This window comes from Scyliorhinus torazame, chromosome 9 (genome assembly GCF_047496885.1).
Source record: "Scyliorhinus torazame isolate Kashiwa2021f chromosome 9, sScyTor2.1, whole genome shotgun sequence".
NCBI classification, from domain to species: Eukaryota; Metazoa; Chordata; class Chondrichthyes; order Carcharhiniformes; family Scyliorhinidae; genus Scyliorhinus; species Scyliorhinus torazame.
In genome coordinates this window covers 70200733-70226615 of record NC_092715.1, presented here as the reverse complement: position 1 = coordinate 70226615, position 25883 = coordinate 70200733, and the positions used below count along the sequence as shown (strand labels likewise).

The 25883-nt window shown below is 48.2% G+C and overlaps 1 protein-coding gene across 6 annotated transcripts in view; it reads left to right on the top strand.

Annotated features, from left to right (window-relative positions):
• arhgef28a (Rho guanine nucleotide exchange factor (GEF) 28a) overlaps positions 1 to 25883 on the top strand; it is a 680059-nt gene that overhangs the window by 517956 nt on the left and 136220 nt on the right. For all 6 annotated transcript variants that reach the window (XM_072516088.1, XM_072516093.1, XM_072516090.1 and 3 more), the window contains one exon: positions 4512 to 4663. In XM_072516088.1, the coding sequence (XP_072372189.1) occupies positions 4512 to 4663 (152 nt within the window). The remainder of the gene's footprint in view (positions 1 to 4511; positions 4664 to 25883) is intronic.

Genomic DNA, 25883 nt, shown 5'->3' with positions numbered 1-25883 from the left:
CCCCCCCATACCACACCTCTTCAAACAGCCTGGCTGAACCGGTGGTGCAGATTTTTAAGAGCGGCATAAAGAAACAAGCCACGGTGTCCATGGAGCCAAAATTGGCCCCGTTCCTATTTAGCCATTGGACCACACTGCATATAACGACCGGGATGGCGTTGGCTGAATTGCTGATGGGCCGAAGACTGAGGACCTGACATTCTTGAATATTGGTGGGAAGATGGAGAGATAACAGGATCACCAGAAAATATACCATAGCCAGCGGAAGCAGGACAAAGGGTTCAGGCCAGGGAGCCCATCCCAAGACCGGCTCCGCCAGGTAAGTCAACTCCTCATCCTTTCTGTCCATCATCCAGGGACCAAGGAACAACATTCCACAAGGGCCAGGGCACAGAGATGCGTGAGATGGAAGTGTCCACAGTCTCAGATGACAGTTTAAGCAGGGAAAGACCGCCGACAGCACCCCCAAGACGATTGGTGTGGGTGCTCCCCAATGCATTACACAGCTCCTGACCTAGCCCTGGAAATGCAACCACAGGCGAAATGATGAAGGAGACCTCCTCCATCCTCTATGACAGAGAGACTTGCAGACTTTGGTGGGGAGGGGTGTAATAACTCCCACGAGATCCACAGGGATGACCTGATTGATCTCCCCGTGGGGCTCATGAATACAAACACTCCTGCCGAGGGGCGGCTAACAGTAGGGTTCGATGAATTAGATAGATAAAAAAACAATCAGGATTGGAACCGGCATATTCAGATGGTCCGGACTGGGACTGGATGTACTGTCCACCGTGTTGCGGCCTTGCATTTCTCTAACTAAATAATCTTTTTAGTTCAAGCCTTCTTAGGACTCCTGTAAATGTCATAGTCATCTTTTTAGCATTTGCACTGGGCCATTATGCCATTTACTGATATGAGTTCACAGGAACAGTATTGGCTCATACAGCAATATGCATATTATATTCTTAATGGACAGTGCGAACTTAAGGTGGCTTCATGGCTGTTCCACCATATCATTTAAGGTTTCAGAATGTAATTCGGTAATCTTAGCAGTTTTGGTTAAGTTTCTTATTTTCTAACTCTCTCTCTCTCTCTCCCTGCCCTCTTTTTTTCCTTTTCTCTCTTTTCCATCTTAAAAACCTTGGGCATAATTTTACTCTCCCCCCAAGGCAGGTTCTGAGGCTGGGGTGAGCGTAACACTGAATGGACAGGATTCCACCCAAGAACCCTCCTGCTCAAACCCAGATACAATTTCATGCTTGGCCTGGGGTGGGAAATCCTCCCATTCACCTATTATCCTGCCCAGCCTCAATTTTTAGGCTGCTGGGAGCAGGTGCAAAGAGGGTGGGAAAGCGACATTTGCATTTTTTCCCATCTTGGGCAGGAAGTGGGGGGGTGCCTCCCCCTGAAGGTCCCTCATGGGGTGCCCACCCCCTGGGACATTGGAACTCCAGGACCTATTGCCCTCCTTGGTCCTCAAAGCCAGTTGAATCAAATTTTGGTGCTTGCCCCCACTTGAGCTGGTTGACTGCAGTGTTTTCCCAAGAGCAGTGGACTGTAATACAGATGTTCATAAGACTTTTTTTTTAGGTTGTCCTTACATCATTTGTACTGAGCACCTTGATGTCCTGAGACAGTTCCTATAGAAATCTACTTGGGGTTCTGCAACCATTAATGCAGAAGATATAGCCAATCCATTCAAGTTGAATTTCCTAGAGTGTGGAATCCATGCTGTTGAGCCCAGCATGATGACGAACCTCGCTACTTGTGATTTTGTCCTGCCATTGATTTCTGATGGACCTCCGGTTTCTTTGGTTGAAGCATTCCAGAGCTTCGATGTGGTGCCTCTAGAAGACTCAAGATTCTGCACCACAAAGGGTGGTAAGGACACAGGTGTGATAGGTTGATTTTAGTCTTCAGCATAATTCCATACTTGCTTTCAGGTATGTTCATGGGGTGCGCTGTAGGAAAAACTTGCTTTCTGGATGCATGCACTAATATCCTCATCAATAGTGGCATCTCTAGCGAGCACACTACCAAGGTATGTGAATTTTTCTGCAGTCTTGAAACTGGTGCCATCAATGGTTATGTCTGGTGCTTCATGGCATATGCCTGGTAGTGTTGCAGCTGTAATTACACATGGCAAGTTAGCATACACTGTTTCCATTATTACTGTTGACACAAGAATTTAAAATGGAGATATTAAAATAAGTGCAGAATTAATGAAAATTGAGCCTGAATCACATCTGCTTCTCCTGGTATCTTCTTGTCTATAATCCCACTTCACCTGCAGACCACACATTGATGTTGACTGTCAATGTAAGATAATGGCAAATTGACTACCGTAAAAATGTGCTAAACCATTTGTTAAACAGTTGTTTGCGACACTCTACAGGTCAGAAACAGACAGCATGGTGGTTTAAAGGGCATCAGGACTATTAATAATTTTGTCAAATAAGGCAGGTTTTAAAAATTAGAACATAAAACCACAGGAAATGTTTGTGTGTCTGCATATTTCAATGCTCTTGTTATTAGCCAATGCACATGGCCAATTTCAGTAAAAGATCTATCAAGTCGCAACATTTCCTGCTGCAGCTCTGGACAACCCCCCTAACATCACATCCAGCCACAAACATGATATATTGTGACAAATATGTTATTTTCTTCTGAGAACTATTTTCTTTGCCTCAACGCACCTTTTTTGATATCCAATTGTAACAAGAACATCCATTTATCCCATATTTGTTTGGCACACCTGGGGTTTCTGTGTAAATAGTAAGCTATATTTTAGTAGATAAATTCCTGAATTGAAAGAAAGCACCCACTGTCATGATATTCCAATAAACATGTCATGGTGCAATCACACACACACACTGATGGACAGATCAACGGACCAATCAACACACACGCAACATCACAGCCAATCACCAGTGAGAGCACACGCACTATAAAACAGGGAACACCACAGTTCCCGCTCATTCCAGCAGGAGATAGCTCAGAGCACAGAGCTCACAGCCTGCCACTCAGACATACACCATGTGCTTGAGTGCCTCTCTAAGATAGTGTTAGGGCTGGGTCCACAGGTTAACGGGTAAAGTACGAACCACAGCCATGAGTTAACAGATGTTGTTATCAAGAGTAATAAAACAGAGTTGTACCATCTACAACCGTGTTGGTTCGTTTGTATAGCGGAACACCCAACACGACACCCACTTTTGTTGGGTTGGTAAATGATAAGACTTGACGTTATAGCTGTTACTTTGTGAAAGGAAAGTGCCTTTGGGAAACTCACTGCCCTTGGGAAACTCACAAAGCATTCAGGCAGAATTCATTAGGATCTGCTGTATAACCAACATAGTCATGTTCCTACAATATTACAGAGTCATGGAGTTGTACAGCAAGGTGGCCTTTCGGCCCATCATGTCTGTGCCAGCCTTCAAGCACCTATATACTCTAATCCCATTTTCCAGCACTTGGTACATAGCTTTGCATGCTATGGCGTTTCAAGTGTTCATCTAAATGCGTCTTAAATGTTGTGAGAGTTCCCACCTCTACCACCCTTTCAGGCAGCGAGTTCCAGAATCCCAACACTCTCTGGATGAAAACCTTTTTCCTCAAATCCCCACTAAACCTCCTGCCCCCTACCGTAAATCTATGTCCCCTGGTTATTGGCCCCTCCGCTAAGGGGAAACGTTTCTTCCCATCTAGCCTATCTATGTTCCTCATAATTTTATACACCTCAATCTGTTCTCCCCCTCAGCCTTCTGTGCTCTAAGGAAATCAATCCCAGCCTAACTAGCCTCTCTTCATAGCTGAAACAGTCGAGCCCAGGCAACATCCTGGGGAATCCCCTCTGCACCCCTTCTAGAGCAATCACCTCCTTCCTATAGTGTGGCGACCATAACTGCACACAGTACTCTAGCTGTGGCCTAACAAGTGTTTTACACAGCTCAATCATAACCTCCCTCTCTTATATTCTTCGTCCCAGCAATAAAGGCAAGTATCCCATATGCCTTTTAACCACCTTATCCATCTGTCCTGCTGCCTTCAGGGATCTATGGACATGCACCCCAGTTGTGTACCTTTATTTTCAAGTATTGGTCAGGATGGGTTAACAACTTCAAAATTTTTATTTTGTTCTAAATAATACTGCGGATTCTGGAAATCCAAAATAAAAACAGAAAATGCTGGATAAGTCTGTGGAGAGAGAAACCGAGTTTAACCTTTTTTAGTCCTTTTACCCTTCGATAGAAGGGTCTGCAGAAGTTCTGGTCACCACCTCTGGTTCCTGATTGCAACCCAGAGTTCACCATAACAGAAAAAAAAGACTTCCAACTGGGTGCATGAATTGAGCAGGTTTATTTTCATTACCCGTACATCAGGAACTATGCAGTACTAGTGTGGCTTTCTCACATTGTACAAAACCAGCCTTAGACAGTCGGTGTTTGTCAGTATATGTATGATGGATATGAGCAATAAAATCTACTTTTCTTCTGTCTCCCTATTAGATGCATCTGACTCTAAGATCCCAGATCCACAGTCACTGGTCACAGATTCGGTGATGAGACAGACAGGAGGTGCATTGTGTGGCTGTGACCCTCTGCTTTTGCAGACTGGGGGTGAACTGTACAGACCTAGATCAGATAGTACTGCACAAAAGGTAAATAGTTCCATAAGATTGTGAATCAATCCTGATTAAGAAAGAATTACATTCAGTTCTCAGTGAACAAATGGTCAGATTGCTAATTTGGAACTCATAACCAACTAAAGCCCCCCTCCCCACCCCCCACCTGGCAACCACCTCTCTCCCCTCACACCATCTTTCTCCCCATCCTGTCAGGGTTTACAGAGATATTCATACATTTGTAATTGATCAGATCTGGACCAAAGGTGGAAGTTGGAACTTTGAAATTCTCTTGAAATGATACTTCCTTCGAAATCCCAGCACAGTAACCTGATCTTAAATATTAATTTGCTTACAACCCGAGCCACATTATTCTCTGTAGATTCTTGTTCTGGATGCATAATCTCTAATTGCTCTTGGTGCTGTTGCACAGAAGAATGTATTGTGAATTGTGTTTTATCAGAAGGAATCTTCTAAATTCAAAGTGGTTGGTATCAAAGATCATGAACGATAAAAGTAAGTAACTGCGACTTGCCAAAAATGGACAACATCTGTTAGATTTGTAAATGGAATCCAGCTTTCAGTTATTATTTTTCCATCAGTTCTGTTTTCACTTCTTTCATCTCCTGAGTACAATTCAGTCTAATTTGTCAGCCTGCATTTGAATGTTTGCCATGTCTAGTAAATCATTAGCGTCTCAAGATGAAAATTCAGTTTTCCTAGGGATTTTCTATTGTGGATTGTAAAATTTGGTAAAATGAATCCAAAGACATCATTGCACAGGCCGACACATTAAGCTCTGTAGAATCATTGCCAAGGGACACCAATAGATTACACATGCAGACATTTCCAAGTTTTCTGTGTTTGTGAGCCACTTGGGTGCATACCATGGTGCATGGGGGCCATGTATAAAGTTGAAATGAATGTTCCCATTATTTTGCACATATTGCAAGCTGTGGCTACTAAGCAATCCTGGAACTCAGAATAAAGATTTATCCATCAGTAGGAACAGTGCTAAGAATAGCCATTTCCCAAACACCAACCTGAATTAAAGTTCAAACAGACAAACCTTTGGAGGGGGACTAATCGGATAGCCCTTTCTAAGATACACCATGGGCTGAATGGCCTCAGTTTGTGATTCAATAATTCAGTAAATAAGAAGGATCAGTATGAATAAGCAGCCTCAGCTTTCTCAAGCAGATTGCCAGGGCTCATGGGTTGCTTGGTTTATATGCCATAGTTTGGACACCTCAGCATTATTTAAAAAAACAGTTGTGTAATAAATCAAAGATACATATCAATATTCTCTTCTCTCCCCTTGATCCATGATATTCAAATTGTCAATATTGTATGAGAACATGCATCTGTACTCAGCCATCCAGAATGCCAAGTTTGGGCTTCCGGTTGCGGCGATGACCAGCTCAGCCGCACGTTTCGGCACCTCCCGTTTCAACGGACTTTTGGGCTCTTATCGGGAGCCCCAACGGAAATTTTTTACGGCCAAACCCAGTGTGAGGTGACAAAGGAAGAAGTCCCCCCGGGTGTGGATGGAAAGGAGCGACAGCAGTGGCCAGATTGCGGAGGATCCTTTGGAGCAGCGGCAGAGAAGAGAAGGGAGAAGCAAGATGGCGGCCGAGGGAGCCCAGATGGTATGGGGCCTGGAACAGCAGGAGTTCCTCCGACGATGTGTGGAGGAGCTCAAGAAAGAGGTGCTGGCGCCGATGTTACTGGCAATCGAGGGACTAAAGGAAACACAGAAGGTCCAGGCGATGGAGCTCTGTGGAGTGAAGGCAAAGGCAGCCGAGAACGAAAACGAGATACAGGGCCTGGTGGTAAAAACGGAGACGCACGAGGCACTACAGCCCGAGGAGGAAGAACCTACGGATTTTAGGTCTCCCCGAAGGAACAGAGGGAGCTGATGCTGGGGCGTATGCGAGTACGATGCTCCATACTCTAATGGGAGCTGAGGCCCCAACGGGCCCCCTGGAAGTGGAGGGAGCGTACCGGGTCCTCGTGAGAAGACCAAAGGCAGGGGAAACACCAAGAGCAATAGTGGTGAAGTTCCATCGCTACAGGGACAGGGAGATGGTCCTGAGCTGGGCTAAGAAGACACGGAGTAGCAAGTGGGAGAACGCGGTGATACGCATGTATCAAGACTGGAGTGCGGAGGTGGCGAGAAGGAGGGCGAGTTTCAACCGGGCCAAGGCGGTGCTCCATAGGAAGAAAGTCAAATTTGGGATGCTGCAGCCGGCGAGATTGTGGGTCACGCATCAGGGCAAACACCACTACTTCGAGACGGCGGAGGAGGCATGGACATTTATTCAGGAAGAGAAATTGGACTAGACTTGAGAAATTGCCTGGAGAGGGGTAGCGAGGTGGTGGCACAGAAATGTAAAGTGGGGAGAGGGGAGGGCTAATGTATAATAATGTTGGATGGGGAATTTTTCTCCCCCCGATGTGGGGGACATGAAGAAATGTGGGCGCTGGTGGAAAAGGGGACAGGGAAGGGGAATGAGGGAACTGCGCCATTAGGGGCGGGGCCGAGAGGAAGGCGCAGGTATTTTCCCGCGCTATGGAAACTATGGCGGGAAAAAGGGCGCAGGAAGGAAGGGAGCCTCACACGCAGGGAGGTCAAAGGATGAACGGGGGAAGCCGAGGTCAGCCAGAGTTAGCTGACTTCCGGAAGCAATATGGGGGGAGTGATCAAGCTAGAGGGGGATCTGGGGAGGGGGGGGGGGGGAGGGAGGGGGGGATTAACTGGGTTGCTGCTGCTGAGAGTAAGGGGGAGCTGATACGCGTCGGGACGGGAGGGCGCCGACTGGGGGACAGACGGGTGCGTGAGACCTGGATGAGGAGATGGTTTAAAAAAGGGATGGCTAGTCGACGGGGGGGGGGGGGGTAAATGGCCACCCAACCTGGCTGATCACGTGGAATGTGAGAGGTTTAAATGGGCCGATTAAGAGGGCAAGGGTGTTTGCGCACTTAAAGAGACTGAAGGCGGACGTAGTTATGCTCCAGGAGATGCACCTGAAGTTGGCGGATCAGGTTAGACTAAGGAAAGGATGGGTGGGACAGGTATTCCACTCAGGGTTGGACGCGAAAAACAGAGGGGTGGCAATACTGGTGGGGAAACGTGTATCGTTCGAGGCTAAGACCATAGTGGTGGATAGTGGGGGCAGGTATGTGATGGTGAGTGGCAGATTGCAGGGTGAGGCGGTTGTGCTGGTGAACGTATATGCCCCGAACTGGGATGACACGGGATTCATGAAGCGAATGCTGGGACGTATCCCGGACCTGGAGGTGGGAAACTTGTTAATGGGGGGGGACTTTAACACAGTGCTTGACCCAGGGCTGGACCGGTCCAGATCCAGGACCGGGAGAAGGCCGGCAGCGGCCAAGGTGCTTAAGGGGTTCATGGAGCAAATGGGGGGAGTAGATCCGTGGAGATTCGCCAGACCGATGGGTAAAGAGTTTTCCTTTTTCTCCCACGTCCACAAGGTATATTCCCGGATAGACTTTTTTGTTTTGGGAAGGGCACTGATCCCGAAAGTGGCAGGAACGGAGTACTCGGCCATAGCCGTTTCAGATCACGCCCCGCATTGGGTGGAGCTGGAACTAGGAGAGGAAAGGGACCAGCGCCCACTCTGGCAATTAGACATGGGACTACTGGCGGATGAGGGGGTATGCGGAAGGGTGAGGGGATGTATCGAAAGATACCTGGAGGTCAATGACGATGGGGAGGTCCAGGTGGGAGTAGTATGGGAAGCGTTGAAGGCGGTGGTTAGAGGAGAGCTGATTTCCATCAGAGCCCACAAGGGGAAACAAGAGGGTAAAGAAAGAGAGAGATTAGTAGGGGAAATTTTGAGGGTGGATAGGAAGTATGCGGAGACACCAGACGAAGGGCTATACAGGGAAAGACGAAGATTACAGACGGAGTTTGACCTGCTGACCACGGGAAAGGCAGAGACACAGTGGAGGAAGGCACAGGGGATACAATATGAATATGGGGGAAAGGCGAGCCGGCTGCTGGCCCAACAACTTCGGAAGAGGGGGGCGGCGAGAGAGATTGGTGGAGTTAGGGACGAAACGGGAAAGATGGAGCAGAGAGCAGGGAAAGTGAACGAGGTGTTCAAGACATTCTATGAGAGGCTGTACAAGTCCCAACCCCCGGGGGGGAAAGAGGGAATGAGACACTTTTTGGACCAGCTAGAGTTCCCGAGGGTGGAGGGGCAGGAGGTGGCAGGTCTGGGGGTGCAGATTGAGAGGGATGAGGTGATCAAAGGAATTGGGAGCATGCAAGCAGGGAAGACCCCGGGACCAGATGGGTTCCCGGTGGAATTTTATAGGAAATATATGGACCTGTTGGCCCCGCTTTTGGCGAGAACCTTTAATGAGGCTAAGGAAAGGGGGACATTACCCCCGACAATGACGGAGGCAACGATATCGCTAATCCTGAAACGGGACAAAGACCCGCTGCAGTGCGGGTCATACAGGCCCATCTCCCTCCTACACGTAGACGCCAAACTGCTGGCCAAAGTGATGGCGACAAGGATAGAGGATTGTGTCCCAGGGGTGGTACATGACGACCAGACAGGGTTTGTTCAGGGGAGACAATTGAATGCCAATGTGCGAAGGTTGCTGGGGGGTGATGATGATGCTCCCACCGGAGGGGGAGGCAGAGATAGTGGTGGCAATGGATGCAGAGAAGGCATTCGATAGGGTGGAGTGGGACTATTTTTGGGAGGTGCTGAAGAGATTTGGGTTCGGGGAGGGGTTCATCAGATGGGTTAGACTCTTGTACGCGGCCCCGGTGGCAAGCGTCGTTACAAACAGGCAAAGACCGGGATACTTTCGATTACATAGGGGTACAAGACAAGGGTGCCCCCTGTCCCCGTTACTGTTCGCGTTGGCAATTGAACCATTGGCCATAGCGCTGAGGGACTCTAAGAAGTGGAGGGGGGTGCTTAGAGGGGGAGAGGAACATCGAGTGTCACTATATGCAGACGATTTGCTGCTATATGTGGCGGACCCGGTAGAGGGGATGCCAGAGGTAATGCAGATACTCAGGGAGTTTGGAGAGTTCTCGGGATACAAATTAAACATGGGAAAGAGCGAACTTTTTGTGATGCACCCCAGGGAACAGGGCAGGGGGATAGATGCTCTGCCGCTGAGGAGAGTAGCAAGGAATTTTCGATACCTGGGGATTCAGGTGGCCAAGAACTGGGGAACCCTACATAAACTTAACCTGACGCGATTGGTAGAGCAGACGGTGGAGGACTTCAAGAGGTAGGATATGGTGCCTCTGTCATTGGCGGGCAGAGTCCAGGTGGTTAAAATGGTGGTCCTCCCGAGGTTTCTTTTCGTGTTTCAGTGCCTCCCCATCCTGATTACAAAGGCCTTCTTTAAAAAAATAGACAGGAGCATTATGAGCTTTGTGTGGGCGGGAAAGACCCCGAGGGTAAAGAGGGGGTTGCTGCAGCGCAGTAGGGACAGAGGGGGATTGGCACTGCCGAGTCTGAGTGACTACTATTGGGCCGCCAATGTGTCGGTGGTCTGTAAGTGGATGAGGGAAGAAGAAGGTGCGGCGTGGAAAAGGTTGGAGACAGCGTCCTGTAAGGGAACGAGCCTAAAAGCGCTGGCGACGGCGCCACTACCGTTCTCCCCGAAAAGGTGCACCACAAACCCAGTGGTGGTGGCGACCTTGAAGATCTGGGGGCAGTGGAGACGACATAGGGGAGTGACGAGTGCCTCGGTGTGGTCCCCGATAAGGAATAACCACAGGTTCGTCCCGGGGAGGATAGATGGGGGATTTCAATCTTGGCAGCGAGCAGGAATTAGGAAGCTGAAGGACCTGTTTGTGGATGGGACGTTTGCGAGTTTGGGAGCATTGGAAGAAAAATATAAGTTGCCACCAGGGAATGCTTTCCGATACATGCAAGTGAGGGCATTTACGAGGCAACAGGTGAGGGAATTTCCGCGGCTCCCGACGCAAGGGGTCCAGGATAGAGTGATTTCGGGGGCATGGGTTGGAGAAGGTAAAGTGTCCGAAATATACAGGGAGATGCGAGACGAGGGGGAGGCGATGGTAGAGGAGCTGAAGGGAAAATGGGAAGAGGAGCTGGGGGAAGAGATTGAGGAGGGGCTGTGGGCAGATGCCCTAAGTAGGGTAAATTCCTCGTCCTCGTGTGCCAGGCTTAGCCTGATTCAATTTAAGGTTCTACACAGAGCGCATATGACGGGAGCAAGACTGAGCAGGTTTTTTGGGGTGGAGGACAGGTGTGGGAGGTGCTCGGGAAGCTCGGTGAACCACACTCACATGTTCTGGTCATGTCCCGCACTACATGAGTTCTGGGAGGGTGTGGCAAGAGTGATCTCACAGGTGGTGGGGGTCCGGGTCAAACCAGGCTGGGGGTTGGCTATATTTGGGGTTGCAGAAGAGCCGGGAGTGCAGGAGGCGAAAGAGGCCGACGTCTTGGCCTTTGCATCCCTAGTAGCCCGGCGAAGGATTCTACTTATGTGGAAAGAAGCGAAGCCCCCGGGCGTGGAGGCCTGGATAAACGACATGGCAGAGTTCATAAGACTGGAACGAATAAAATATGCGTTACGAGGATCGCCTCAGGGGTTCACCAGGCGGTGGCAACCGTTCCTTGACTATCTCGCGGAACGATAATGGAAAAACAGAAAAGACAGCAGCAGCAACCCAGGGGGGAGGGGGGGGTGGAAGGATTATTCCGTGCTCTTGTTTTTTTTCTTAGTTAGTTGTTGATATTTGCTTTTTGTTTATTTCTTTTTCCATCTGTTGTTAGTTTAATATATTATTTAAATAACGTTTAATGTATATTCCTTTATTAAGTTGTAAACACGGAAAATCTTTGTTTGAAAAACTTCAGTAAAATATATATTTTTTAAAAAGAATGCCAAGTTTGTGTTCCCACTTCTTTCTCTTCTCTTTCCCACTGGTCTTTTCAGCAATTTCCTCCATTTTTCGACCTTGGAGCATCCAAAATCCAGTGGCCACCATTAGATTACCAAGTAAGAAAGAAGCAGACAGGCGGCAACAGTGGAACAGCTGTGATTTGTCTTAGTCTAGAGGACAAAGGAAAGGATGAATAATTCAGTAACCATTGCTGGAAAGTGCAGTATATGGAGCTGGAGGGGAAGCGGTGGCATTGTGGAATTGTCACTGGACTAATAATGCAGAGCCCAAGGGTATTGCTCTGGGGTCCTGGGTTCGAAACCCACCATGGCAGATGGTGAAATTTGAATTCAATAAAAATCTGGAATTAAATGTCTAATGATGACCATTGACGATTGTCAAAATCTGCTGTCCTTACCCAGTCTGGCCTACATGTGACTCCAGATCCAGGGCATTGGTGAGGCCACACCCGGAGCATGTTATGCAGTTTTGGTGTCCTTATCTGAGGAAGGATGTTCTTTTATTTATTTTTTAAAATAAATTTAGAGTACCCAATTCTTTACTTTTCCAATTAAGGGGCAATTTAGCGCGGCCAATCCATCTACTCTGCACACCTTTGGGTTGTGGGGTTGAGACCTACCCAGAGACAGGGAGAATGTGCAACCTCCACACGGATCGAACCCGGGTCCTCAGCGTTGTGAGGCAGCAGTGCTAACCACTGCACCAACGTGCCGCCCGAGGAAGGATGTTCTTGCTACCACAGCAAGTAGTTGAGGCCAAAATGTTATGTAATTTCATGAAGGAATTAAGCAGCATTTCACTTGCACCTCTTTCAATTTGATCTATTGCATTCACTGATCCCAATGTGGGAGCTCTTGGGGCTAAAGGGATCAAGGGAATTGGGGGAAATCTGGATCAGGGTATTGAACCTGATAATCAGCCATGATCACAATGAATGGCGGAGCAGGCTCGAAGGGCCGAATGTTCTCCTCCTGCTTCTGTTTTCTATGTTTCATATAGCGATACAGTCGACTCTTAACTGCCGCCTATTGAAATGACTGAACAAGCCACTTAGTTCAGAGGCAATTAGTAATGGGCAGTAAATGTTGGCCCAGCGAGCGACGCCACATCCCAAGAACAAATTTTTTAAAAAAGAAAAGGACATGACAAGGCTCGACTTTGATATCCCTCCGCCCCCTCCTGCAATAGTCAGACATACGAATGCCCAAGGGGCGGCACGGTGGCTCAGTGGTTAGCACTGGTGCCCCACGGCACTGAGGTCCCAGATTCAATTGTGGGTTTCGCCCCCACAACCCAATAGATGTGAGTTGATTGGAAAAAATTAATTGGGTACTCTAAATTTATTTTTTAAAAGCCACACGAATACTCACTGTCTGGCTCCACATCTTGAGATTTGTGTCAGATGGAAGTGTGAACTCAGCAAGATTTAGCCTCTTCATGAATGAAGAGGATAAATCTGAAAGAGGTGAAATAAGCGAGTTTTGACAAAAACACATCTACTCCAGCCACAAAGAAGAGTTGTTCTCTCACTTCTTATCCTGAAGACACAATGGTCTCCTTGGAGTGAAGGAGGCTAAGAAAAGATTTGATCCGCGATGTTCAAAATCATGAGCGGGCTGAACAGAGCAGATGGGGAGAAACTGGTCCCGCTTGTAAATGGATCAAAAGCGAGAGGACACACATTTAAAGTGCATCCCCTTAAATTTATCAATGTCATGTTGCAGCTGTATAGATCATGTTGCAGCTGTATAGAACCTTAGTTAGGCCACACTTGGAGTATAGTGTTCAATTCTGGTCGCCACACTACCAGAAGGATGTGGAGGCTTTAGAGAGGGTGCAGAAGAGATTTACCAGAATGTTGCCTGGTATGGAGGGCATAAGCTATGAGGAGCGATTGAATAAACTCGGTTTGTTCTCACTGGAACGAAGGAGGTTGAGGGGCGACCTGATAGAGGTATACAAAATTATGAGGGGCATAGACAGAGTGGATAGTCAGAGGCTTTTCCCCAGGGTAGAGGGGTCAATTACTAGGGGGCATAGGTTTAAGGTGAGAGGGGCAAAGTTTAGAGTAGATGTACGAGGCAAGTTTTTTACGCAGAGGGTAGTGGGTGCCTGGAACTCACTACCGGAGGAGGTAGTGGAGGCAGGGACGATAGGGACATTTAAGGGGCATCTTGACAAATATATGAATAGGATGGGAATAGAAGGATACGGACCCAGGAAGTGTAGAAGATTGTAGTTTAGTCGGGCAGTATGGTCGGCACGGGCTTGGAGGGCCGAAGGGCCTGTTCCTGTGCTGTACATTTCTTTGTTCTTTGTTCTTTGTTGTTCTCTTTGCCTCAAGTCTTCTTCTTTGGCGATCACTCGCGAACAAGCATGAATGTCCACCTAAGAAATTCCGTGTTACTGGTCATGGGTTCTGTGGGTCCTTGCGTGGCTGATGAGCCCAAACCTAGAGCTACATCTCAGACCGCACGCTTGGCAGGTGTTTCCGAGAGGTGGCATTGGTCCTTGGACTCCAGATCGCTGGTATTCCTTTCTCAGGCCTCTTTCCGGGCCTCCTCCTCCTGTTGACGTCTTCGAAGAATTGTGTCCCTTCAATCAGGAGGTTCCTCCAAGTAGATCTCTTCTGACCAAGGGTCTCCCAGGCGTTGATGTCAATGTTTTATTTCTTGAGGTAAGACTTCAGGGTGTCTTGGAAGTGCTTACTTTGTCCTCCTCTTATTCAGAAGCCTTCCTTGAGCTAAGCAACCACCCAGTCTACGTTTGGCCTCTCCAATATAGGTGTTGGGTTTGGTGGAGGAGTGGACTAGATTATCTCGGAGGGAACGGTCTCTGCGAAATGCTGACAGAGGGAGTGAAGGGAAGATGTGTTTGGTGGTGGCATCACGCTGGAGTTGCTGAAAATGGTGGAGGATTATGCTTTGCATTCGGAGGCTGGTGGAGTGAAACGTGAGAACAAGGGGGACTCTATCCTTGTTCTGGGAGGGAGGGGAGGGGGTGAGGGTAGTGGCGCGGGAGATGGACCGCACGCTGCTGAGGGCTCTGTCAACAACTGTAGGTGGGAAATCACAGTTGAAGAAGAAGGAACACATTTTCGAAGCACCGTCCTGGAAAGTGGCATCTTCGGAACAAATGCGACGGAGGCTAAGGAGCTGAGAGAAAGGGCTGGAGTCCTTACAGGTTGTAGGGTGCGAAGAGCTGTAGTCCAGATAGCTGTGGGAGTCAGTGGGCTTGTAATAGATATTAGTAGATAATCTACTGGAGCCAGTAAGGTCAGGGAAGGGAAGGGAAGTGCCTAAGATAGACTAGGTGAAAATGATGGAAACTAGAAACGAAGTTGATGAATTTTTCCAGATCCGGACGAGAGCATGAAGAAGCACCAAAATAGTCATTGATCCTCTTTCCATGCCAGTATCCTACCCTTAACACCACGGGCCCTTAACTTATTTAACAGCCTCCTGTATTGCACCATGTCAAAGGCCTTCTAGAAATCTAAATAAATCACATCCACTGCTTCTCCTTTGTCTAACTTCCTTGTTCCCTCTTCAAAGAACTCTTCTTTTTTTTTTTAAATGTATTTTATTACAAACATGTATCAAAACAGGTTACAGCGAACAAACATCCCGGGAAACATGCTTCCCTACAATCAACTATACTGTCTGTACAGATTTTTCCTCTTTTTCAACCCCCCCCCCCCCCCCCCCCCCCCCCCGCGATGAATAGCCCCTCAAACACGGTCACAAACATCCCCCACCTTTCCTCAAACCCCTCCTGAAGAGCCCCTTAACTCATACTTTATCTTCTCTAATCGCAGGAAGTCGTACAGGTCACTCAACCAAGCCTCTACCCCTGAGGGCAATGCCGACTGCCACTCCAGCAAAATTCACCGTCGTGCAACCAGAGAGGCGAAGGCCAAGACATCGGCCTTCCTCCTCTCCATGAGCTCCAGCTTCTCTGAAACCCCAAATATTGCCAACAAAGGGTCCCTGTCCATGTCCTCCCGCACTATCCTGGCTAAGACTGCCACCCAGAATCTTCCCAATTCTTCACAAACACAAAACATGTGCACGCGATTCGCTAACCCCCACCCACACCTCTCGCACTCATCTGCTACCCCCTGAAAGAGTCCACTCATTCTCGCTCGAGTCATATGCACCCTGTGCACCACCTTAAACTGTATCAGGCCCATCCTTGCACATGAGGAGGTCCCGTTTACCCTGCCCAGTGCCTCACTCCATGCTCCCCAATTGATTTCCTCTCCCAACTCCCCTTCCCATTTCTCTTTGATCTTCACCACCCACTCACCTCTCTGCTCCCCCAGCCACTTGTATATATGCCCAATTCCTCCCTCCCCTTCCACATCCGGGAGAACAGTCGTTCCAGCAGGGTGTATTCCGGCAACCTAGGCAACCCCCTCCAGACCGTTCGCACAAAATCCCTAATCTGCAGACACCTGAACTCTCACCCCCTCGGGAGCTCTACCCTCTCCCTTATCTCCTCCAGACTGGCGACCCTTCCTCCAAATACAGATCCCTCACCTTGACGAGTCCCACTTCCCTCTACCTCCTGGAGACACTATCCACCCCCCCCCCCCCCCCCCCCCCCCCCCGGCTCAGACTCATGATTCTCGCCCAGCGGCGTTAGCACAGACATCGCTTCCACCCTAAAATGCCTCCTCAACTGATTCCATATCTTCACTGTGGACTGCACCACCGGGCTCCTTGAATACCTACTCTGAGCCATTGGCAACGCTGCCTTCACCATAGCCTTCAAATTAGACTCCTTCCAAGATTCCTCCTCCAGTCCTCAAAGAACTCTAACAGATTTGTCAGACATGACCTCCTTTTGACAAAGCCGTGCTGACTCAGTCCTATTTTATCATGCACTTCAAAGTACTCCGCAATCTCATCTTTAATAATGGACTTTAAAATCTTACCAATGACCAAAATCAGATTGACCAGCCTATAATTTCCCGTCTTCTGCCTCCCTCCCTTCTTAAACAGCGGTGTTACATTAGCTACTTTCCAGCCCTCTGAGACCCTTCCTACCTCCAGTGATTCCATAAAAGATCATCACCAATGCCTCCACAATCTCATCTACTATCTTTTTTATAACCCTGGGGTGTAGTCCATACGGTCCAGGTGATTTATCCAACTTCAGACCTTTCAGTTTCCCCACAACCTTCTTAGTGATGGCTACTACACGTACCTCTGCCCCCTGATTCTTCTGACGTTCTGGTATCCCATTGGTGTCTTCCACCGTGAAGACTGATGCAAAGTAACTATTCAGTTCCTCTGCCATTTCTTTGTTTCCTATTATTACTTCTCCAGCCTCATTTTCCAGTGGTCCAATGTCCATTCTTGCTTCTCTCTTACCTTTTGGATATTGAAAAAACTCTTTCTTTAAAAAATAATTTTAATAATCTTTATTGTCACTAGTAGGCTTACATTAACACTGCAATGAAGTTACTGTGAAAATCCCCTAGTCGCCGCATTCCTCCCCATTCGGGTACACGGAGGGAGAATTCAGAATGTCCAAATTACCTAACAGCACATCTTTCGGGACTTGTGGGAGGAAAGGGGAGCACCCAGAGGAAACCCACGTAGACAAAGGGACAACGTGCAAACTCCGCACAGACAGTGACCCAAGCCTGGAATCAAAACTGGGACCCCGGTGCTGTGACGCAACAGTGCTAACTACTGTGCTATCGTGCTGCCCAATCCACCTAGCCTGCACATCTTTTGGGTTGTGGGGGGCGAAACCCACGCAAACACGGGGAGAATGTGTAAACTCCACACGGACAGTGACCAGAGCCGGGATCGAATCTGGGACCGCGGCGCCGTGAGGCAGCAGTGCTAACCACTGAGACACCGTGCTGCCTTGCTATCTTCTTTCATATTACTAGCTAGCTTACACTCATATTTCATCTTGCAATGGAGGGATTTGAAGACAAGGATGAGAATCTTAAAATCAAGGCATTTTTGCACTTGGAGTCAGTTGTAAGTATTCAAACAGAGGGATGATTGGCGAGCAGGTCTTGGTGCAGGTAGTATACAGGCAGCCGAGTTGTGGTCTATCCTGGTCTGGACATTGAACAAAGAGGCAATGCATAGTCGCAGAGCGATATTGCGGAGGTATGGCTAGGTGCCTAAGCCATAATATATCTCTCATTTACCAACATGAAGATGAATTCCTTTTAATTGATTTATAAACTGAAAGTAGATTCTGAGATCATTTAAATCTGCAATTCTTTTGTCTGCCACAAGATGGCAAGAGATGAATAGGAAGAATGTTTTTGAGTAAGCTAATTTTTTACACACTGCTTCAATTTATTAAGTTACTTTTTGCAATAGATTTTTTAAAGTTGCATTATTAATTTTGCAAGACTCAGCAGTAGCGCAGTGCTTTGACAAGAAATCAAATTGAACTATGCAATACTATATTACATAGAATCTAGACATTAGTTCAACTGGTCTGTGCCAGCATGTGTGCTCTAGGCAAGCAAGGGTTTTCTTTTTACTTTTCCATTATATATTGCTCAACTGTTTTGTAAAATTAGTGTTTCCATCAACAATTTGATTTCTTGTATAAATATATTAATAGCTCAACCTCCATTAACCGACACGTCCATTAAGTCCAGGCAATAATTGCTTAAAATTACACTATAACCCATCCCTCATCTGCTCACTGAACTGAGCAAGGGGGGCATTGAAAACGTATCGTGCCTCAGGCAGGCTGCCAATTGCATGGGCAGTTGCGGCCTCTTTGTTTTCAGCAAGGGAACAAATTAATAGTACAAGCCACCTCCACAACCAAGAATTTCTAATCCCCATCTCTTAAAACAACTTCATCAAACATTTTGTAAAATTCTAAGAAATATATAATGTTACTGCAGCAGTGCATCTTCTGAAGCCCAGATCAGAAGATAAAGACATTTGAGAAAGGTCATGTGGCCCACCTGAGTTCACCCTTCCAGAAAGATTGTACTTTTTCTGCACACTGCAACATCCGTGCGAATTAGGACCACAAGTAGGCCATTCGACCCCTCAAGCCTGCTCTGTCATTTAATAAGATCATGGCTAATCTGTCTGCCTTTTGTATGACCCCCCACCTCCACCACCTTCTGAGGCATGATCCAAAGTCGAAACACTGTTTAGAGATAAAAATTCTCCTTGTCTCTGTTCTAATTGGGCAACTCCACATTTTAACACAATGTCCTCTGGTTCTGAACTCACCCGCAAGAGGAAAAATCCTTTCCACACTCACCTTGTCAAGAGCATTCGGGATCTTATATACTCTAATCAAGTCGCCCCTCTCTTTATGAAACTCCAGCAGAACCAAATCCAGAATGTCCAATCTTTCCTCATAAGTCAACCCGCTCGGTCCAGGTATCAATCTCGTAAACCTCCTCCGGCCTCCAACTCATTTACATCCTTCCTGAAGTAAGGAGACCACAACAGCAGACAGTATTCGAGATGTGGTCTCACCAATACCCTGTACAGCTGAGGCAAAACATCCTTACTTTTATATTCAATTCCTCTCATAATAAAGGATACCATTCCATTAGGTTTTCTGATTAATTGCTGTACCTGCTTAATAACTGTTTGTGCCTCATGGTTCAAACATAGACAGAATAACTGAACACCAGAGGTGAGGTGAGATTGACTGACCAGGATATCAAGACTACATTTGACCGAGAGTGGCAATAAGGCACCTGAGCAAAACTGGCAATCAGGGAGAGAACTCTCTGCTGGTTGGACTCATACCTAGCATAGTGCTCAGACCAAACATCGGATCTACCACTGATATTTGTGCAGTTCTATGCTTTTTCCTTAAATTTGATGCTTTCCTATACTTTGTTAACCACGCAAGTGGGTCCTTTGCTTAGAATTTTTCTTTGCAGTAGGAATTTATTTATCCTGAGTTTTCTGAAATACCCCATAACCCAGTTCACTTCAGCTAGCTTGGCTTTCATGCCACATCATTGTCCTTATTTAAGTTTAAGTCTTAGGCCCACTGTTGTTCCTTTCAAACTTGCTGAAAAATTCAGTCATATTTTGGTCACTGCTACCTAGCGGTGCCTTTACTGTAAGGCCATTGATAATCCTGTCAAATTACGCAATATCAGGTCAGATATAACCTGCTCTCTGGTTGGTTCTAGAACATGCTGCTCTCAGAAACTCGAAAGCATTCAGTGAACTCCTTATCCAGGCTACTGCAGTCAATCAGATTATTCCAGTTTTTTATGCAGGTTAAAAACACCCACGGTTATTACAGGCTGTTTGAGAAATAATCCCAGGGATTTTTGTCCACACTTATCTATCTAGAAATTTATGGATCACTTCTCTGTGTAAAGGAGAATTTCCTGATACCCATCAAAAACTATATTTTACTAATTCACGCCACATTCCTAAATTGTGCTTTAATAATAAAAATAAAACTCTTTATTGTCACAAGTAGGCTTACATTAACACTGCAATGAAGTTACTGTGAAAAGCACCTAGTCGCCACAGTCCGGTGCCTGTTTGGGTACACCGAGGGAGAATTCAGAATGCCCAATTCGCCTGACAGCACATCTTTCGGGACTTGTGGGAAGAGACCGGAGCAGCCGGAGGAAACCCGAACAGACACGGGGAGAATGTGCAGACTCCACACAGACAGTGACCCAAGCGGGAATCGAACCTGGGACCCTGGTGATGTGAAGCAACAATGCTAGCCACTGTGCTACCATGCCACCCTTAAACTTTAGCAGTTTAAGTTAAAGTAATATTTCCAGTTTACTTCTTCCATTTCCCAAAGGGGTTTAAATTAATTTGTGAGCCTTGGAAAGGGACAGAGCACAGAATGGGCTTTAAGTATTATATGATGAGGATGCATAATCCAGCCTTATGCACCACCACACTTGGGTTTAAGAAGGTTATGGTATGATCTTATCACGGTGTTTAAAATTATTTAGAGTCATCTCTGATTGGCTGCAGCATCCCCATCAGGGAATTATAGACTCCCCAAGCTCCTGGATAATTCAAAAAAGGTGCAAGGCTTGAATATATTCCTTTTATTTATAGAAAACGGGCCCCTGCGTTTGAATTTGTGTCACTTCTAGCAAGCGTAAATGATCCACGTTACAGGCTTGATTGATTAACTTAAATTGGTTGTTAGTGTACCCATTAGGGCACTCGGATTGTTCAACAAGTGCTATCAAATCATGGAATCACATCTAACCATAGGCATTTTGTTTGAGTGTTTACTCAGACTGCATACTCACACAGCGCAGACTGTACACCCACACAGCACAGATTGCATACCCACACAGCACAGATTGCATACCCACACAGCACAGACTGCATACCCACACAGCACAGACTGTACACCCACACAGCACAGATTGCATACCCACACAGCACAGATTGCATACCCACACAGCACAGACTGCATACCCACACAGCACAGACTGCATACCCACACAGCACAGACTGTACACCCACACAGCACAGATTGCATACCCACACAGCACAGATTGCATACCCACACAGCACAGACTGCATACCCACACAGCACAGACTGTACACCCACACAGCACAGATTGCATACCCACACAGCGCAGACTGTACACCCACACAGCACAGATTGCATACCCACACAGCACAGACTGCATACCCACACAGCGCAGACTGTACACTCACACAGCGCAGACTGTACACTCACACAGCACAGACTGTACACTCACACAGCGCAGACTGTACACTCACACAGCGCAGACTGTACACCCACACAGCACAGATTGCATACCCACACAGCACAGACTGCATACCCACACAGCGCAGACTGTACACCCACACAGCGCAGATTGCATACCCACACAGCACAGATTGCATACCCACACAGCACAGACTGCATACTCACACAGCACACTCACACAGCGCAGACTGTACACCCACACAGCGCAGATTGCATACCCACACAGCACAGATTGCATACCCACACAGCACAGACTGCATACTCACACAGCACAGACTGTACACCCACACAGCGCAGATTGCATACCCACACAGCGCAGATTGCAGACCCACACAGCACAGATTGCATACCCACACAGCGCAGACTGTATACCCACACAGCACAGATTGCATACCCACACAGCACAGACTGTACACTCACACAGCACAGACTGTACACTCACACAGCGCAGACTGTACACTCACACAGCACAGATTGCATACCCACACAGCACAGATTGCATACCCACACAGCGCAGACTGTATACCCACACAGCACAGACTGTACACTCACACAGCACAGATTGCATACCCACACAGCACAGACTGTACACCCACACAGCGCAGACTGTACACCCACACAGCGCAGATTGCATACCCACACAGCACAGATTGCATACCCACACAGCGCAGACTGTATACCCACACAGCACAGATTGCATACCCACACAGCACAGACTGTACACTCACACAGCACAGACTGTACACTCACACAGCGCAGACTGTACACTCACACAGCACAGATTGCATACCCACACAGCACAGATTGCATACCCACACAGCGCAGACTGTATACCCACACAGCACAGATTGCATACCCACACAGCACAGACTGTACACCCACACAGCGCAGACTGTACACCCACACAGCGCAGATTGCATACCCACACAGCGCAGACTGTATACCCACACAGCACAGATTGCATACCCACACAGCACAGACTGTACACCCACACAGCACAGACTGTACACTCACACAGCGCAGACTGTACACCCACACAGCACAGATTGCATACCCACACAGCACAGACTGTACACCCACACAGCACAGACTGTACACCCACACAGCACAGATTGCATACCCACACAGCACAGACTGCATACTCACACAGCGCAGACTGTATACCCACACAGCGCAGACTGTACACTCACACAGCACAGATTGCATACCCACACAGCACAGACTGTACACTCACACAGCGCAGACTGTACACTCACACAGCACAGATTGCATACCCACACAGCACAGATTGCATACCCACACAGCGCAGACTGTATACCCACACAGCACAGATTGCATACCCACACAGCACAGACTGTACACTCACACAGCACAGACTGTACACTCACACAGCGCAGACTGTACACTCACACAGCACAGATTGCATACCCACACAGCACAGATTGCATACCCACACAGCGCAGACTGTATACCCACACAGCACAGATTGCATACCCACACAGCACAGACTGTACACCCACACAGCGCAGATTGTACATCCACACAGCGCAGATTGCATACCCACACAGCACAGATTGCATACCCACACAGCGCAGACTGTATACCCACACAGCACAGATTGCATACCCACACAGCACAGACTGTACACCCACACAGCACAGATTGTACACTCACACAGCGCAGACTGTACACCCACACAGCACAGATTGCATACCCACACAGCACAGACTGTACACTCACACAGCACAGACTGTACACCCACACAGCACAGACTGTACACCCACACAGCACAGATTGCATACCCACACAGCACAGACTGCATACTCACACAGCGCAGACTGTATACCCACACAGCGCAGACTGTACACTCACACAGCGCAGACTGTACACTCACACAGCGCAGACTGTACACTCACACAGCACAGATTGCATACCCACACAGCACAGACTGTACACCCACACAGCGCAGACTGTACACTCACACAGCGCAGACTGGACACTCACACAGCACAGATTGCATACCCACACAGCACAGACTGTACACTCACACAGCACAGACTGCATACTCACACAGCACAGACTGTACACCCACACAGCACAGACTGTACACCCACACAGCACAGACTGCATACCCACACAGCACAGACTGTACACTCACACAGCACAGACTGCATACTCACACAGCACAGACTGTACACCCACACAGCGCAGACTGTACACTCACACAGCGCAGACTGTACACTCACACAGCACAGATTGCATACCCACACAGCACAGATTGTACACTCACACAGCGCAGACTGTACACTTACACAGCACAGATTGCATACTCACACAGCACAGACTGTACACCCACACAGCGCAGACTGTACACCCACACAGCACAGACTGTATACTCACACAGCACAGACTGCATACTCACACAGCACAGACTGTACACCCACACAGCACACTCACACAGCACAGACTGTACACTCACACAGCGCAGACTGTACACTCACACAGCACAGATTGCATACCCACACAGCACAGACTGTACACTCACACAGCACAGACTGTACACCCACACAGCACAGACTGTACACCCACACAGCACAGACTGCATACTCACACAGCACAGACTGTACACCCACACAGCACAGATTGCATACCCACACAGCACAGACTGTACACTCACACAGCACAGACTGCACACCCACACAGCACAGACTGTACACCCACACAGCGCAGACTGTACACCCACACAGCACAGACTGTACACTCACACAGCGCAGACTGTACACCCACACAGCGCAGACTGTACACCCACACAGCACAGACTGTACACTCACACAGCACAGACTGTACACCCACACAGCACAGACTGTACACTCACACAGCACAGACTGTACACCCACACAGCGCAGACTGTATACCCACACAGCACAGACTGTACACTCACACAGCGGAGACTGTACAGCCACACAGCACAGACTGTACACCCACACAGCGCAGACTGTACACCCACACAGCACAGACTGTACACTCACACAGCACAGACTGTACACCCACACAGCACAGACTGTACACCCACACAGCGCAGACTGTATACCCACACAGCACAGACTGTACACTCACACAGCGCAGACTGTACACCCACACAGCACAGACTGTACACTCACACAGCACAGATTGCATACTCACACAGCGCAGACTGTACACTCACACAGCACAGATTGCATACCCACACAGCACAGACTGTACACTCACACAGCACAGACTGTACACCCACACAGCACAGACTGTACACCCACACAGCACAGACTGCATACTCACACAGCACAGACTGTACACCCACACAGCACAGATTGCATACCCACACAGCACAGACTGTACACTCACACAGCACAGACTGCACACCCACACAGCACAGACTGTACACCCACACAGCGCAGACTGTACACCCACACAGCACAGACTGTACACTCACACAGCGCAGACTGTACACCCACACAGCGCAGACTGTACACCCACACAGCACAGACTGTACACCCACACAGCGCAGACTGCATACTCACACAGCGCAGACTGTACACCCACACAGCGCAGACTGTACACCCACACAGCACAGACTGTACACCCACACAGCACAGACTGCGTACTCACACAGCGCAGACTGTACACCCACACAGCGCAGACTGTACACTCACACAGCGCAGACTGTACACCCACACAGCACAGATTGCATACCCACACAGCGCAGACTGTACACTCACACAGCACAGACTGTACACTCACACAGCACAGACTGTACACTCACACAGCGCAGACTGTATACCCACACAGCACAGATTGCATACCCACACAGCACAGACTGTACACCCACACAGCACAGACTGTACACTCACACAGCACAGATTGCATACTCACACAGCACAGACTGTACACCCACACAGCACAGACTGTATACCCACACAGCACAGACTGCACACTCACACAGCGCAGACTGTACACCCACACAGCACAGATTGCATACTCACACAGCACAGACTGTACACCCACACAGCACAGACTGTATACCCACACAGCACAGATTGCATACTCACACAGCACAGACTGTACACCCACACAGCACAGACTGTACACTCACACAGCACAGACTGTACACTCACACAGCACAGATTGCATACCCACACAGCGCAGATTGCATACCCACACAGCACAGATTGCATACCCACACAGCGCAGACTGTACACCCACACAGCACAGACTGTACACTCACACAGCGCAGACTGTACACCCACACTGCACAGATTGCATACCCACACAGCACAGACTGTACACTCACACAGCGCAGACTGTATACCCACACAGCACAGATTGCATACCCACACAGCGCAGACTGTACACCCACACAGCACAGACTGTACACTCACACAGCACAGACTGTACACTCACACAGCACAGATTGCATACTCACACAGCGCAGACTGTACACCCACACAGCACAGACTGTATACTCACACAGCACAGACTGTACACTCACACAGCACAGACTGTACACTCACACAGCGCAGACTGTACACCCACACAGCACAG